The sequence below is a fragment of the Terrapene carolina genome, unplaced genomic scaffold (assembly GCF_002925995.2).
Source record: "Terrapene carolina triunguis isolate 2854851 unplaced genomic scaffold, T_m_triunguis-2.0 Scaffold33356, whole genome shotgun sequence".
In the NCBI taxonomy this organism is placed as follows: domain Eukaryota; kingdom Metazoa; phylum Chordata; order Testudines; family Emydidae; genus Terrapene; species Terrapene triunguis.
This window is the reverse complement of record NW_020697707.1, coordinates 3,389,451-3,408,083: the sequence shown is the minus strand read 5'-3', so window position 1 is coordinate 3,408,083 and position 18,633 is coordinate 3,389,451. Positions and strand designations below refer to the sequence as shown.

Here is an 18,633-nt window from a genome sequence, read left to right as displayed (position 1 = left end):
GGGTCTCAGGGCCACCAAGCTCCCAGCCCAGCAGCAGGGAGTTTGCAGGCCCTACAGTCCCCAACTCTGGTGCAGCCTTGCAGCTGCAGACCCTGGACGCTCTGGATGTCGAGCAGCCTGCCGGGTGAGCCGTCAGGGAACCAGGGAGGTTTCGTTCCAAACTGCACCTGTGCTGTGATGAACGTTAACTGAACCTGCCACGTGTCTGTGAAACATTTTGGGCTAGACAAATCAGCATTTGCAACCCTGTTCTGGCGGACAATTCCTGACCAGTTCTACCGAGTCCACAAGTAGCTGTCCAAGGGACACTAATGGCTCCGTCCCTGCCCCCTGCCATCTCTCCGTTATAGCTTTCTACAACCCAGGCACTATTTGCACTTTGGAAACTGCTAAGAAGTGGTTGGGGAAACTTTCACTTGCCGTAAAACTGCAGCCTCTTGGGAACGAGCTACGTGGTGTGTTGGCTGTAACACACACACACACACACACACACACACACACACACATTAGAACAGAGGCAAGACATTTCAGATTCCTTCTAGGAGGCAGCAGGGGTATCTTAAAGTGACGTTTGGGTTGTCTCCCAAGAGCCATGCACAGATGTTCTCATACCTGCATAGAAAGAGGGCCTGCTGCCTTTAAGACCCCGCCTCGCTCTCCCCACAACCAGGAGAGGTGATCCTCAGAGTAGAAATGATGGGCAGGAGCAGAGGAGTAGCTTCAAGCAGCATTAACTCCCTGCACGGTCCTCATTAACGGTAAGAGAACAGCCAAAGGGGAACCCAGCCAATAGCAACCAGGCGACTGCTGGATCCACGCTGCCAGGCCCTGGGAGGAGGGGTCCAGAGGAGCCAGGAGACATCTGTGATTTATAAACTAAATGACTGCAATGACTGCGGTGAACAGAAAACGGATTCCTACTTCTCTGCAGCGAACAGCAAGCAAAATGGTTGGTATCCAAGATACCTCCACAGCAACACTGCAGTGCAGTTCTTTGGCAAGGAGTTAAACTGTCCAAGTCGGGATACTTGTTCCCACATATGGCCTTTCAGTGCTAACATGCCATCTGCGATGGTGCTTGTAAAAAGCTACTGGATAAAGAGCTGTAAATGACACTTGCAACTATTCGAATCAGTTTGTCCTGCTCTCCAGTCCACTTACAGGAAGAAGGGACTTGAGGTCCTTCAGGACTTAGTATTAAGTGAGTTTTAGCACTGCAGATTGTGTACAGCCCTTTCCCCTACCGTAGGGAGCGAATTGTTCAAAAGCGTGAATTATTTCACTCTCAGTACACTGCAAACTAGATCAAACACATTTGCAACTCAGTCTTTCTTCCTGCCTTCCTGAATTGAAGGCATGTGCTGTCAAGAGAAATCTGACTGCATCTGCAGTTGAGTTTCTTCCTGGTGGGCTACAGTCTGTGAGTGAGGGTCACACTTCAGGCAGTCCAGTGTAGTTCAGTGTGTGAGCTGATCAAGCCTGAGATTCATTGGAGGATTTAGGCGACACTGACACTCGTTGAGGACCAGGTGCACTGGTCACCTTCACAATCTCTCTTAGTAGTTGATCACCATTTGTTAGTTTGTACAGCTACCCACTAGACTGTCTACACTGCAGATCTTACAGCAGCACAACTGTACCACTGCAACCACGCCGCTGTAAGGTCTCCTGTGTAGCCGCTCTATGCCAGCAGGACCCACCTCTCCTGCTGGCATAATTAAACCACCCCCAATGAGCAGTGGTAGCTACGTCGGCGGGAGACGCTCTCCCACCGAAATACCACTGTCCACATCCGTGCTTTTGTCGATGAAACTTATGTCCATCAGGGAGGTGTTTTTTCACACCCCCGAGTGACAAAAATTTTGCCGACAAAAGTGCTAACCTAGACAAAGCCTTAGATTCCCATTAGACTCTAAAATTCACAGAATGAAGGGGAGGAATTGTCTAAAGTAGAGGCTTAAGCGGATAACAGATGAAGATTCAAGGAGATAAATTTAAAGTGCTTCAGAAGAACAGACTGTGAAGTTATCTGACAAGCAGACTTTAGTTTGTCAACTCGGCAACTGTGGCACTAAATGCCTAATAAAGTATGACAAACTTGTCAGCCGTTCCTCAATCCTGATCAAAATGCTCTTGGTACGTGATTGTTTTGTATCGCTGCAAACTGTCCAGTTTAATAAATGGTGCTTTTTAAAAATGACAACTTTGGCACCACTTATATGTATTTTATCCATGTGAGGGTGCACAAAATGAACTAATCAGAATAATTTTGTTACACTAGAGATGTATAATGAGTATAGTGTGCAAAACATGCATTTCAGGCTGTCTCTCAAATGATGGCAAATTAATCCCAGGTAGACACCTGACTTCAACTGGTTGCGGCAGTGGGGAGAAATGCAGTGCTAGCCGGTGTATCCAGAATCAGCCGTCACACTGCGGCCTGTGAGCCTGCATTAGACTGAGCCAGAAAGCGTCCGCTTGATTTCCGTAGAGTGTTTTATAGAAGAATAGCAAGAGCAGACAGGTGGCTTTTGCACTTTCTAACTTCCCGATGTGAAAGTGTGACCCAAGCCAATCAAGGATGCATTTGGCCTGTTTAAACGGTAGATGTGAACATTCTAAATGTGGGACAGGGCCATGGTGTTGGTCGTGTGATTGTTTTTATGAACATCACAACGGTCTGTTAGCAGGACATTAGTGCAAACCTAAGCCATCAGTCCCCATAGCTTCCTAGGGAGCACACCCTGCCGAAAGAACTACTCAAGGGTGGTCATTTATCTGTAAAACAAAGTGTCAGGCCTGAGGACCTGCAGCTGGGCCTGGGATCAAGTAACCAGCTGAAAGACCTAACTGGCAGATCACTGGATTGGTTGAGCGGCATTGCCCCGACTGCTCTTAAGTCCAGCAGTAGCACTTGGCCAGTGGTTGCCCAATGCTGTGATTGCCCCTTTCCCTGGCTTCTTCCCAGCCTTGCTTCAGTCCGCTTGATCCCTGCTTTGTTTCTGACTCCAGGTTCCTGACACCGGCTCTGACTCTTCGATCTCGATTCCAACTCCGACCACTAGGATGGATTGCTGTTGTTCTAACCAGTAGGCCGGACTGCTCACACCCCAGTCTGTGGCACAAAGCCTGGCACAATTCCCTTCAATTCATACACTCTATGAGTAGTAGTTCCTAGTCAATGAGAACTGCCTTTTCTCTGTTATTTACTTACCTATTGCTCCGAAATAACGTTTTGGGGATCACCCTGGCCCGTGAGGGATTCTGTCACCATCTTGGATGTCTTAAAGCCGTGCTGCTGTGGTTCAGTGCTCCGACACCAGTACCCACCCTGCAAGCAGGACTTCCACCAGCCTTGTTACTTCTTGCAGGGTGAGCTCAACAATCCCTTCCAGTCCCAAGTGCCCCCAAATCCAGCTCCCCGTGTTCCTCACTACCAGACACTCTGACTTTTCCCTCTGGTTTGTCACCGCCAAAGGCGTGAAACCCATCCCAGGTTAGCAGTTCACTTTGGTGCCCGCACTCCAGTTTGCACAACAGAGAAGCTGCTTGAGGTGTATATGAACAAAACAAAATCATTGATTCAAAGATGAAACAACAAGGAAAAGCAAACACAGGCAAAGTGCACAGAAAATAAACGAAGACACGAGCTCAGGCTTTATACGTCCCCATTAGCTAAATTCCCTCGTCTAATACAAGTGACCTATTGCCTTTGGACAGGTTGTTCCCAGCGTGCCCGTTTCCCTAAAGAGGATCCAGTGTTTCACAGAGAGCACCCCACTGAGATGCTGGCCCTCAGTTTCTGGATACCTTTCAAATCCCTTCCTCGTTAAGAGGGTTTTTTCCCCTTTTTCTCAGACTCTGGCAATTCATGGTTACACAGAGCAGGGCGTTTTCCACACAGGGGGTTTGTTTTCCAGTTCAAGTTGTTTCAATGTTTGCCCATTAACTGTGATGGTCCGACATTGTCATGTCCTGGCTGGACAATGTTAGATGCTAGGGAAACACCCCTGCCTGATTGTCTCCCCCGCTGCTGTGAGGGGATGGTGCAGTTGCACTGTAGTTACAATGACAATGCTCTACACACACATCCCTGCACACCCAGAACCTGTACACACATCTCCTAATGACCAGCAAGTTCAGGACATTACAAGCTTTCATAACAAACCTTGACATATTTTGATACATAATAGCATTGTCTACAAATTCAAGGCCATGAAAAACGCGTCACGGACTGTGAAATCTGGACTTGTGTGTGCTTTTACCCTGTACTATACAGATTTCATGGGGGAGACCAGTGTTTCTCAAATTGGGGGTCTTGACCCAAAAGGGAGTTGCAGGGAGGTCACAAGGTTATTTTAGGGGGGTTGTGGTGTTGCCACCCTTACTTCTGTGCTGCCTTCAGAGCTGGGTGGCCAGAGAGCAACAGTGATTGGCTGGGCACCCAGCTCTGAAGGCGGCACCCCGCCAGCAGTAGTGCAGAAGTAAGGGTGGTAATACCATATCATGCCATCCTTACTTCTGTGCTGCTGCTGGCGGCGGCTCTGCCTTCAGATCTGGGTTCCCAGCCAGCAGCCACCGCTCTCCAGCTGCCCAGCTCTGAAGGCAGCGCCGCCGCCGGCAGCAGCACAGAAGTAAGGGTAGCAATACCGCAACACCCTCTACAATAACCTTGCGACCCGCCCCCAACAACTCCTTTACGGATCAGGACCCCTACAATTACAACACCGTGACATTTCAGATTTAAATAGCTGAAAACATGAATTTTACGATTTTTAAAATCCTATGAGCGTGAAAATGACCAAAATGGACCATGAATTTGGTAGGGCCCTAGTCACGAGGAAGTATCTATAGAAAATATTGTCAATCCAAGGTTTTAAAGTCTTGTCATTTTGAAGTGCAAGTCCTTTAAAACAATGAAGGATTTACATGTCACCAAATCAAATGTGGTAGAACCGTGGAAACGTTTAAAACTGAAAAATCCGCAGCAGCAGCATCACAAGTGCTGCAAGCTATAATTGTGTGAAGAATCTATATATTGGGGTATTGCTCTAATTAAGTCTGAAGGCAAGAGGGCAGCAATCCTAAATGGCCAAATAAACTAGACAGCAAAGTCTATCAATATGTTCTAAGTGACAAATATTTTATCTTGCAAATAAATCAATAGCCAAAAACAAAGCCATATGCAACTACAGTAATGCTGTCTTGATATTCCCTCCCTCCACTCCCAACCTTGGTTCTCCCACTTGAGAGTCATTTGTCAAAGGTTTAAGATTTTAAAATCGACTTAAACTACTACAACCACCAATGATCTCATTGACATTCAGATTCAATGAGGTTCTGGACACACGTTATCTTACGCGTAAAAAGTATGATCAAAGCTGGGGATACACCATAATATGCAAGTAAAAACTCCTTCCAAAAAGAAGCATCACTTAATCTTGTGTCAACAAAAGGGATGAGTTTGAAAATACGGTACAAGATTTTTCAAGCTAAGTGTAACTACCTAAAGCAATTGTGTGAACCGAACTTTGAAAATCTGGACCATTGTTAAAATTATCCACAAGGGAAAAACACAAGGTTAAAAAAAACCCCAAAATACCATCAAGTGTGCTAACAAATAAAGACAAAAGCAGCTAAACATTTTTAAGAAGCTGGCACAAGAGATATGGTGTAGGATAAAATACAACAAAACAGCAATGTCTAAGTTGCAGAGAAAAATTGGAAACTAGCTAAATACTCAGGTGATCAGTTATCAAACACCATGATCTGCAATACAGAAAAGAGAGCGATTATTTTTCAGAAATTCAGGAAAGAAGCCAGTAGTGCAGCATCAGAAAACAGTAGCCATAATGATGGCACATTAGGTAAGTTCATGGAGGATAGGTCCATCAATGGCTTTTAGCCAAGATGCTCAGGGATGTAACCCCATCCTCTAGGTGTCCCTAGCCTCTGACTGCCAGAAGCTGGGAGTGAACGACAGAGGATGGTTCGCTCAATATTTGCCTCTTCTGTTCATTCCCTCTGAAGCACCTGGCACTGGCCACTGTTGGTAGACAGGACACTAGGCTAGATGGACCATTGATCTGACCCTCTATGGCCGTTCTCGTGTTATGTTGAGCACTAGGTATTCTTGGACACTTGAACTGTGCTCAATCAAGCAGTGTCTGGAGAATGAGTGAAACAAAGCAAGTTTGTTTGCTCTTTGCAGAAACACCTTTCACCATTTGTAACAAGAAAATGTTAACCAACACACACAGACTCATCCAGGGTGTAACAGAAATTACCAATTATATTTGTCACAGACATAAATTCTAGTTATAGATCTCTGGTACTCACAAATTATACTTAGAATACAGAATTTCAATCAGTGCAAAATGTACAGTCAAAATTACACACAAAACCATATTGCAAAATATATACAGAATTATTCTAAGAACATAATCTGAGGACAAACTGATGTTTAAATATAAAAGAAAAGTCCACCTCTTTTTTATTTTTTAGTTACTACATTTTAGGAACATTAATTCATAGAGACAGATTACCAGCACAGTGGTCTGCAAGGCAGAAAACTAGAAACTAGTTATACCATGAAAACCCTTTTTTAAGATCAAACCACAAGTAAAGATGTGTGATATGCTTTATTAGTTTGAGGCACACAACACAGAAATAGAATTCAACCACATTAATAGCTACACTGTCAACAAACTGTTTCTAAGAATTATCAGGCAGAAGCACAAAATCAGCACTGCACACTAGCCGAACTATTCAATGGTCAGTTTAGCTTAGCTTGTCGGTGTAATCCACGTGGCCCAACATGTGACAACATTCACAAGAAATGCCGTATGACATCATGAAGTACCTTGTTTTTAAAAAACGTGTTAATCTTATTTAAAGAGCTAGTCCAGTGAAATCGGCTGCTTGGACTAGCTGGAAATGGAAAATAACACAAGTACTCAGGTAATGATAATTTACCACATAATGGAACTTTTGCGTACAGGAGGATAATCAAACTTTTCTATGGCTAACAAAACGATCTGTGCTTCTCTGACTTTGATATCAAGGTATCAGATCCTGCCTCCCGCCCCCGCCCTTCATCTCAATCTACAGCTTCACCAAGGTATCTTACTGTTTGTCTCTCAGCCATTTCCAATTTAAAATTTTCTCTTCGCACTTTTGAAAAGCGGAAATGAGCCAACTACTTCTATGACACAGACCTCGCAGGATTTTGCTTTCAAGGAGTTAGGTTTAGGTTTTCCAAGCACCTGTATTTGCTCACTTTCAATACTGACTAATTTCTTAGGCACCTCTTGCTACTCCCTATTTGGCAAATTTAAAAGCATAAAGGGAGGAGAGCAATCACCAGAGCAGCATTTGCCCGATCTAGGATTCTGTATCCCTTACTGGTGTACATTTGGCCCAAGAGACAGCTGCCTTTGGAAGCACAGGATGGCTGCATGGCACATTCACTTTAGGCAGACAGGGTAATAACCAAAATTGTCACAATTTTGTGCCCAAATGAGGAATTTTTGTCCTTTCATCTGTAGGAATTCAGAGATGGAAAGTTAAGCCTCTTAAACAGGTGTTTATATTGTGAATTGCTACAAGAGAAGCGTAAAAGGTCAAGGTGATTAGCACAATATGGCATAAATTGAAGATAAATGAAGCCACATCTTCTGAGAATAAGTGTTCTCTTAATAGATAAGCTAAGTGCATTATGTCTGAAACACGTTACAAAGGTGTTGCTAAACACAGAACAGAACTAACAGTGAAAGGATCATTTCACTGCCCTATAAAGAAAAAATGCTTATCTGCTTTGAAATACATTTTTAAATCATGATATACACTTGTTTCAAGAGCTCAGACCAACTTTTTCAACACCACTTAATTGTTTATAAAACCATTTTATACATTATCAAAAATAAACTGGTCCTTTCAGAAGAAATGTTCAATCTAATACTTTTATCAGCACAGAGTTGGTTCTATCAGTTCATAGCAGAAAAGTGAAAATCCACGCTTACATATCTCCGAAGGGTTACTTACGAGCCCAAACTAAAAAGGCAACGATTCCACTCCTGGGCACGGGAAGTAAAAACAATGCTTCCAAAACGTAAAACAGTGCACTGTGTCAAAAGCGAACCAGAGTGCATACAATCAATAGTCACCAATCTGTAAACATTGGAACTGCTGGTCTAATCATACATTTAGAAACAATTTTAAGAAGTTGTGTTCAAACCACTGCATTCCATGTAATGCCTTTACATTGGTCAGTGCAAATGCACAGAGAGGTCAAAGAAGTGAAGGCCTTTTCAGTTGGACTTCTTATCACACATCCTGTGTGTCAAATTAACTACCTGTTAACATTATAAATAAATTTAAAATGAATCTCATGCATTATAAAAATTAGTCTATTAAACCTAATTCATAGAATAGCAGCCAATTTATAATGGTTTAAAGTTTAAATGAACTTTCAGTCAGTTAGATATAAATATGTATTGCAAAAATGTTACAATCTCCTCTCCTTCCCTAATGGGGCACTAAACGAGAGTACAGTAATTTCACTGAAATGAATGCTAGGGAATGTTACAATTACAAGAATAACTAGCATTTTAAATGGCATTCTACAGACTTCTTTGTATTTTAACCTGAAAGTGCATCTTAAGTCTGCAAAAAGGTTTTCCTTATTTACACTACAAACACAAAAAGGCAGTTCTGCCATACGCTAAACAACGTCTGTTCTGCATTTACTTGTTAAGTGCAAAATGTCTGGAAAATAATGGAAACCCACACAATCTGGGATCTACGTTTGAAAATGAGCCAAAGTTCCCAATCTGAATCTGAGCCAGGTCAGTAGTAACTGAAGATCTTTGCATTTCGTGGCTGTTGAAGGACGTAAGTGGAAATGAATGGGTGGTCTCAGACCCGCTGCTAGTGGACGAGCGTTCAGATCAAACAGCACCACCAGAATTGGCACTAATTAGTCATCAGTTTCAGCAGAAGGGCTGAGAACAAAGGACATGAAGGTGGCGCCCGCGGAGGATGGCAGAGGCACACAGTCATTGTGGTGGCGGTGGGAAAGCAGCCTGTGTTGTAGATTGAAAAAACGTCTATTTCCAGGTCGCAATACTGCACTTTTCAAAGAAATATTCAGCTGAACGATAAACAGACTGCACAAAATACACAAAGTATCAGGCAATGCTATGGTACGTTTTAAAGCATTTGCACTGCTATAGCTTTATCTTTGTTAAACCTTACCATTTTCAACAATTTACCCCAGCTATATACATTTGCTACAATGGTTTAATTTTGTTTGACATTAGGCAATGTTTAGCAATGACTGTACTTACACAACAATAGGCTGGGCGACTGAGTAAGTAACATACATGCATAAACACATCCATCCAAACGTTCATCCAATAGTTAGGATCTGGATTGAGTAGATAAGGTACTCTTAAAAAATGCCACTTACACAATAAGCTTGTATAGGATATGAAGATAATAAATATCCATTCATAAGAGTTTCATTCATTATTTACAGTCTTGTGACTACTAAGAGGTTTTCCTAGATTTTTATTAAATGTATTACACAGGAAGAGTTGTGGTTTAGTTTAATATAAAGGGCCTGATTAAAATCTACAGGAAGATATACAGAGGTAAAGCTAAAATATATGCTGATGCTGAATTCTAAACTCATTGCTGGATTTTATAACCAGTGAATCTTGTTGAAAAATACAGGTTCCTTAGATCCATGAGGTTTGTGTTGGGAATCTTGATGACAGTGTCTCTCACGGACCGGCAAGAAGGGGCTCAGACCACTTGTGTGTTATCAATAAGGATCAGAAGCAAATGACATCAGAACCTAGTCACCCAGTTAAATCCACACGAGGATATACTGTGACCAGATGTTCAACTCGCCCAGACGACAATCGTTTTTTGGCAAAATGAGTCACTACGTTCACGAAGATCAACTTAGATTAAGCATCACTAAGTAGAAGCTTATACTACCCTAAACCAAACCATAAGTGTTGGAATAACATTGAGGGAATAAGTTACAACCATAAAAGCCAGAAATTGTGAAGTTATGGCTAAAACTCAGAGCAGACATTTTGTCCTTACCCTGTACTATTCAATAACATACGTATCTAGGACTGTATACCTTAAACATGCATTGGACCTGGGTTGGAAAGCTGAGATACTGAATAGCACTTTTAGTGACCCCCTTCTCCTCCCCTACTGACAAGGGCTGGAAAGCCAGGAGGTAGAGGCCAAATGCAACGTTCCAAGCAGGAAGCAGACAAGCAATACAAGTGTGCCCTGAGGCTGTAATCAGACAGGGGCCTACAGCACAGTGTACGTCTCCCTATGAGCCCACAAGGACCACCCATAAGCACGGCCCAGCCTCACCAAGATTCAGCCTCCCTTCCAATATCGTTTCTGAGCTCTCTGCGCCACGTTTTCTAAACCACTCTAGCTCCAAATTTGTTAATGCTATTTTAAGCACTGGCCGAGGGACCACCGTAAGTTTATATAATTATCACATTTTACAGCATTCTCCACTCAGAGCTGATAATGGTATGAACCATGCATTAGACCATCAAAATGTAATTATATTGCATTATCTCACTGGATTTACATAAAACCTAATTATCAGCTGTTACACATGTTTAACGTAACTTATAAGCAACGCCACCTTTCTGCAGGGAAGCCGCCGAGTAATTAATATGAATGCAAAGACTGTACGTGATTAACCCTATCCCCACCCACAGCAGGTGTAATTTTGATAAAAACAAAACTATAGCGCTACAATTCCCTAAGCATCTTAGCCTTTTTAAATACCTGAAATTGAAACAGCTTAAAAATAGTTACTCCAGAGAATTCTTCTCCGTTTTTCAATTGGTTTGCTTATTCTGTGTATATTCACTTTTCCATTCCACTTGCCCAAAAATCTGTTGCGTCTTGAAAACATACAGAAGATATTTCAGAACCAGACTAAGAGACAGAAAGGCCATAAACATTAAGCTTTAAAAAATTGTATCTATTTTCATTTCCAACGTGCCAATCACCAAACTGTCTAGATACCACATGCATCAGACTTCATTTCTGCATGAGCAAGGGTCCGAAGCTTCCCACCACTTCTTCTATCCCTATCAGTGTCCTCTCTGGTGGCTGCCTGCCAGGAAAGCACTATTGCACCAGACTATGGGAGGTATGCACAAAGAGATGGATCTTGCACTGTGCTCTAAGTGTGGAAAGAGTCTGGCATTTATACCAATCAGATGGCAGGAAATTCCACAGCCAAAACGTCTTCCACTTAAAATATGCTGTCCAAAGAGTTTCACCTTCGGGATTGTGAACCACACTATTTCAGATAACAGCCACTGCAATGGGGCAGCGGGGGAGAGAGACAGGACTGAGCACATTATGATCTGTGAAGGTCAGGACTAGCAGCATGAAACAGATCCGGAGTGTCAATTGGAGCCAGCGTAGGAATGGCGCACTGGTGAGATGGGCTCTCTGGTGAGGTCCGTGGAGGAGAGAGGCTTCCGTTTCTGCAGGCTCTTTGCAGTCCACTCAGATAGAGTCTGCAGATGACAAAAACATTCATCTCCATGGCTAGGCCGCATCAGAGAGAACAGAATCAATCTCTCAACTACGTAAAGTCTAAAAGCAGCTTTCCTGGCCACCGTTGTGCCTTGGATACCCATGAGCAGTGATGTATTTCCTTCGTCTGTTGACTTCACCCTGCGAGAGCAGACAGCTTGAAATACAATGCTTTCCTCCTCCCACTATCAGCAGAGGTGCCCACACTCCAGCTGAGCTCAAGCCGCCCGCTTTTCATGCACGTACCAACTTCCAAGCACCGAAGTGGAGCTGATGCTGTGTTCGAAGAGGGAAGATGCACATGAAAGTTCTGCACCATCAGCATGCACATATCTCACTCTCAACAGAGATCTTGTTCTGATGTTGAATAAGAGGGGATGGCGTCCTTTAGCGCTCTTACGGTAAGGACACATGGGGAAGAGGAGCAGCTGTCCCATAAGCGAGTAAAAAGCATCTCTTGATGACGGAGGGTAGAAACTGTTGTTAGATCAAGCCGCATTTGCACTGAAGTTTCAGCTCTGTCCGTGGCAATAAGCGGATTATCAAAGCCGCTGCCATGCCTTAGCTACGTCCGAAGCATGACTAGAAGGTGTCTATAACACTGGTAGAAAACAACCGCGGCAGGCGTTGACTTCCAACCACTTGCTGAGGAGACCGTGAAAAGAGGATGGCTGGCAAGAACACCGGCATCAATTGCTTGCTAAACAAAGGCTGGGCTTTTTCACGTTTTACGGTCGACAGAATGCCATCCTGGAGGTGGCCCTCACGTGGGACCTGGCTTCGACGGGCCATTCCACAAGCAGTGACGTTAAGAGTCTTTTCAGAGCCTCTGCTTGAGTGATTGAGCACGCTACCAATGCAGTCACTGTTTTTCTCTGATTTGCTGCCCCCCGAGCAGAGGTGGCTGTCATGTATTTCATCAGTTCTTTCTACAGCCGAGGGTAAGTGCGCCTAGTCACCTGCTAATAGGACTTAGGTTCATGAGGACATAGCTGGGAGCAGTTCCATTGGTCAAGACTTACCAGACACAACACTGAAAGATCTTAGTCCCCTTTCCCTGGGTGGGGTAGGACTGTACAAATTCCTTCCACCACAATGGTTCTACATCTTTTCACACTGCTGTTTGAGCCCATTCATTTCCACCTGACTTAGATCACCAGAGAACCATGGTGAGCTGAGAGGGATGCAAAGAGAAGGGGTGTTTAGAAAGGCCCATGCGGGAATGGCTGTGGACAACAGATGTAGTGTTCTACCAGACCTTCAGCACATTAGCCCCGGGGCTGGGCAGCATTCTCAAACACCCTGACCCATCATTCTGCGGCAGGTGGACAAGCAGTCAGATCACCTTTCTGGGAGGATGGTCATGCCCTAGCCTGGGCTTACAACATACACTGGTCCAGCTACATTACAGTACAATCACTATGGCCCAGATCCTCAAATGTATTCAGGCTCCTCTTCCAATGAAATCAATGCGAGTTAGGTGCCTAAATAGTGTTGAGAATCTGGGCCTACACCCCTTCTCCATGCCCCAAATGCTACGCTACATTGGCAGCCTGCAAGAAAGAACCGTGGCTAAACAGTTGCGGGAATGCTGTTTGGCCGTTCGTTACTTTATTGCTAAATACTCGGTCATCTGAAGCCACAGCATTTTCTACAGCACACGACATACATGTTGCCAGACATACAGTCTTACTGAACACACACTATGCCTCAGAAAAAACTCAAGGAATTAAACTATTGTGTAGTTCCATTTAATGTTAGCCTGCCTCTAGGTTCACATAGCGTGGGCTATGTCTACACTCCAAGCCAGGGGCGTGAATCCGCTGCTCGCGTACACATCTCACGGTAGCTCAATGAGAGCCAGTGCAGATACAAATAGTAGTGTAACCATGGCAGCACAGGCAGCAGAGACGTAGCTTAGCTGTGCCGAGCATGTGCCCGCCGATTTCAGGCTGGTTTGTACGGGGTAAAGTTTAGACACGCCTCCACTACTACGTATACTCACGCTAGCTTTCATCGAGCTAGCGTAGGCGGGGAATCGCACCCCTTGTAGAGAGGCAGCCTTAGTGAACTGATAGTCAATGAAATAGTCGTTTTCAGCAGCTTTTTGCCAGAATTAGTACCCATTCTTCTACTCTCTGGAGCTTGTATGGAAAGTCATAGTCAAAATACATTTACACATAGGGCTTTTTTTTTAGAAAATTAATTTGAAACAAGACAGATGAGGACTTGTGGAGGAGTATGGAGTCACCAAAGGTAGAACACCCAGCAGGGGAGAAAAATAAGAGCCCAAGAAGTTTGTTGTCTACATATATTACTGAGGTAAACTTTGCCTCCATTTACTCAAGAGATAGCTTCTGAACTGTTTGATGACTGGAAGAGGCTAGACCATTTCATAACTGTTTAAAACATATTTTTGTCCCCATCCACTTTGTCCAAGTAAACCACCTTGAAACGATACTGTCTTAGCCATTTTGACTTGAGTGTTTCAGCGCCGTTTTTCTCCTCTGTACACAGCGCTCTTCACGTTGGGATCATTATCATTACGGTTATTCATCTCGAGTAACATGGTCTCAAACAGCGACGCCTCAAATTGTGGTGTTTGGCCTTGCCCAAGAAGGTCACAGCACAACAGCAAAGAGATGCAACTACTACAGTTCTGTTTGTTGGAAGACTGTTGTTCAGGGTTAGTTTAACAGAACCTTGCGATGATTTGTCTATGGAAGATTATGTAACAAAAAGGCTAGAAATTTCTTAACAAAATGAAAATGTTGCAAAACCAAGTGTGAAGAGCTCCATAGGGTAGAGCTGTGTTATCTACTGGTACAAACCAAAAACTGGGCAATGGTTTAGGGAAGGCTACCAAAGGCAAACATTTCGAATGAAATTAGTGGTATATGAGTAGGTGTGCGTCAGCCACCTAATGAGGCACAATCATTTAACAAACCAAGCAGAACACAGTACTACTACAATGGACTAAAGGGCAGGCTCATTCGGAACCCTTCTTTACCAAACCCCTGCACAAAGCGGTACAGGGCAGGCTCCTTTCATCTACAGTAGCTGGGCTGCCTTTGTTCTGTAAAGGTCCGCTCAGTTCAATGTCCCACTTCAGTGATTGATACATTATCTGTTCTTGTCTCTTTCAAGCTTCCAGTTTTTTTCTGCTTCTGTTTGGATTTTTTCAACATGTGGACCTTAAAGAAAACATTTGTAGAGACGGTTAACGAGAGCAACAAAACATCTCTTTACTCAAGCAAATTTAAGAAAGCTATGCTTAGTAATGAATAAAATATACATTAATGCTGCAACAGAAAAGCAAGTTAATAGAGATACTATTAACTTAACTCTCACTTGTCCTTTTTTAACCTCTTATAATTATATCACCCAAGATGACTAGCAGAGTCAAGAAAAGCCTAATTTCTGGTTTGCTTACTTTGCGCATTTAAGAGCGGTTTCTGTACAGTGACTCCAAATTGCAAAATGTGTGTCTCTTTCGCTCTCGTGCAAGAAGGGAAAAGTTTTTATACACTGGCCCTCTTTACAAAAAGGTTAATACTTTGAAAGAGACAAGGCGGGTGAGGTAATATCTTTTATTGGAGCAACTCCTGTTGGTGAGAGAGAGAGATGCTTTCGAGCTATGCAGAGCTCTTTTTTAACCTGAAGAAGAGCTCCGCATAGCCACAAATACTTTTCAAATAATAGAGGCACATTCTGCAAACTCCTCTTTTTTTCTCACGACAAAAGCTTGGCATTCGATGAGATTTCTGGAACTCTTTCTGTAGCAACAGATTTCTGCAGTCGTTCTTAAAGGGGTCATTCAAGGAACTTGTGTGTGTGGGAGTCATCAAATGCACTGACAGTGCAAAAAAATCATTTGGCTGCTTCATTGTCAGCAGAAACTTTAACTCCTTGGATGGGAGAAACTTTACTCTCAATCCCTCCAACCCCTCCTCTGCTTCCCCTCCCATTGCTCATACGTCTCATTTCTCCACTTTCTTGCTAGTGGATTCCTTGACCCCTGAACAGGGAGTGCACTGTCCCTCATACACCATGTTCCTGGATTGTCTGCATAACCCTGGTCTTCTGCAACGCAAACAACGTAATTAGAACATGGCTCACTGCTGTCTCATGCGAGGCTAAGCCACATTACAAAACCCCCAGGGGGCTGTTTTCTTAAACATGATCCCTCGATACTGTAGTTTTGCTGGTGAAGACAGGCCCTTTAACTAATGTATGTGAACGTCTTTGAATTTCATGGTGTAGATTCCGTAGTGTATATTCACCCAACAGTGCTCACATTATGCTGATTAGCACCTTAAAAATGAAATGCGCTAAGAGGATGAGGAGCCAGACAAATAGCAGGAGACGAGTCAAACAAATGGCACGACTTAGACTACGGAACAAAACCAAACAGGAGAAAACTGTAACGACAACCATTTACATTTTTCTAATGCAAAAAAGCCAACGGCCGAGGCAAGCTTACCTTCGGTCCTGCAACCGAAATGATCATCTGGCCTGGCGGCTGGATCCAGGGTTCCCCATCTACTTGAACGGGCGTTGGTTTCAGAAGCGTCACACGGAAGTAAGCTCCTTGGGCTATGCGGATCCCTGATCGCAGACCGCTCTGTACTTGGCCCTATCAGAATATCAGAACTGCCATTATTTTCTAAAACTCTCTAGTATGTATTGGTACAAATAAGCCTTAGAAAAGCAAGGACAGGTGCAGATCATGCTGTTGCTTAAGACTTTTGCAGCGCTGGAGTACATCCTGGCCTTTTCCTGTCTGAGCTTTCTACCCCCTAGAAGATTCCAAAATGATGACCTGACATTTTAAAAAGTAACACCCGTGTTAACCCCATGCCGCAGTAAGGCCCTGATCCGGAAAGTGGCTCCAAGCCAACAGACCTCAACTTCGGCTGAGCTCCACTGAACTCAAAGGAGCTCCCTGCTGCTGCAAACTTGTTTGTAGGATTGGGGTCTAGATTTATAAAGGAGTCCAAGTAATTGTTATCCTCGGCATACAACATTTATCAGGATTTGTTCACCAATATTTTTATTTTGTTACAAAAGACACCTAAAAGACCCGTAGAAAATATTGAGATTTTAAATTACTTTAAAAATAACAAATTTTAAAAATCTTATACAGAATCAAAAACATATTATCATAAATTCAAATAAAGTCTAGTTTTTCATCCTGCTAAGTGCTCTGACATCATAGGATTTTGCTATCTTAAGGTAATAAATGCCGCAGGTTATTTAATGCATTATGTTAGTAATTCCTTTTATCATTTTTTGCCTTTTAATTTTATTGAGAAGCTTATGAACAATGTGGAATAAGATTACAAGTGGCTTCCACCACATTACATACACGTAACAAGTTTGGAAGAAAGGGATGTAAAAGCAAACCTCCAATAAATGAGTTTCAAATTGTTAAGCTGGAACAATAGGTGCAGTACCAATTATCCACAGCCTAATAAAGCAACCCAGGAAGCAAAAATGAAGCCATCTCTACCCGTTCTAATTTCATTTTTTTTTAAGTTATCAGCCTTTGAAATTTCATTCACCATCCACTTCTATTTTGAAAGAGGGTAAACAAACGCACCCGACTGACCTAATCTATACCTCTCATTGTTTTGTGCAGCTAACATCTCTCTAAATTAAACAGTCCCATTCTTTATATGGACGTCTTTCAGGGCTTGATTCAAAGCCCTCTGAAATCACTGGGAGCATTTCCATTTACTTGAACAAGTGGTACAGCAGACCCCTCAATGCCTCTAAAACTTTTTACCATCCAGCTCCAGCTTCCTTCTATATAGTGCTGAATTTGCGCACCAGAACAAGGATTTCCAGAGCAGGCTTCAAAAGCTGTCTAAACCCACTCTCCAACTGCCGTCACAGCCAATGCCCCACAGCATGACAGCCGACTACTTTTATAGCCTAACTTGACTAATATATTTTGTATTCTTAAGGTTCTTGGAATTTGTATTCTGACTTTTGAGTGCTTCATTTTACAACCTAAACCTATTTTTTGAAGGTGTTGTGAGCAAAATACTTACCGCGGGGCAAATTCACAGAGATGTTTACCACGGGTTAAGTGAGTAGTGGCTGTTCTCACTTGCTCAGTACCCCCAAACAAACAAAAAGCGGGCACAGCACTGACTTACCATGTGCACAACACCGGTCACCCCCACGACTTCCAGTAAGCCATCATCGATTCTTGGTTTCTCAAATCGATTATCGTGGTCAGATCCCCAGAGATCAGCTCCAGACCCCCAACTGGAGCAGAGCACACAAACATGGCCGCTGAGAGTATGTTGGCATCTGACAATACTCGAGCAGCATCAAAATATCTGATCTGTTAACAATTTAGGAAGCCATTCTGCTCTTCCACAGATTCTCCTTGAGTGGGGTTATGTATTTCTCCTTTTCCACTTTACAAAACATGATATTTGCCTTCCTAAAATTTGGTAAACTCTTGATAACACTGCTCGGGGGTGGGAGAGGGAGGAGGTGGAAGCAGTGAGGAAGGCCTAAGCAGGTTTTCAGTTGGGGAAAAGTAGATAAGAGGGAAACAGTTTCATACTATTTTGGGTTGCTGGAAACCACAGGTTAAATCTGTGAAGCCTTAACTTTTATGATTACTACTCAGAAGATTACCACAGTTCTTGGTAATATCAATACATTTTTTCTTTCGGAAGACACGATATATTGGAGGGAAGCTAAATACTGAGAAACTGCTGTATCAAATTATTACATTTAGGCATCAAATAGCTTTGTAGAATTAAGCACTTCAAATCATTCCACTGAAATTCTGCCAGTGGGAAATTAATATAATTTTACTTCCTAGAAAATACTTGCATTTCCAGTAAGATTAGTATGTTTGCCTCTCCAATGCACAGCTACCGCTAAACACTGGATATGATTTTTTCCCCTTTTCTAGTTTTCTCAAGAATAAAAAAAAATAGATTTAAAAAGAGAAAAAATCTGTAATTCTTGAAGCCATGCCCTAAATTAGAACAAAAGGTACAGCTG

At 43.0% G+C, this 18,633-nt stretch overlaps 1 protein-coding gene across 1 annotated transcript in view; it reads right to left on the bottom strand.

Annotated features, from left to right (window-relative positions):
• Positions 1–13,971: 13,971 nt before the first annotated feature.
• LOC112111174 (diacylglycerol kinase theta) overlaps positions 13,972–18,633 on the bottom strand; it is a 95,080-nt gene continuing 90,418 nt past the window's right edge. Inside the window, exons 21-23 of the mRNA XM_026663337.1 lie at positions 17,766–17,877; positions 16,085–16,237; positions 13,972–14,795 (exon numbers count right to left, since the gene is read on the bottom strand). Of these exons, the coding sequence (XP_026519122.1) occupies positions 14,697–14,795; positions 16,085–16,237; positions 17,766–17,877 (364 nt within the window). The 3' untranslated portion in view covers positions 13,972–14,696. The remainder of the gene's footprint in view (positions 14,796–16,084; positions 16,238–17,765; positions 17,878–18,633) is intronic.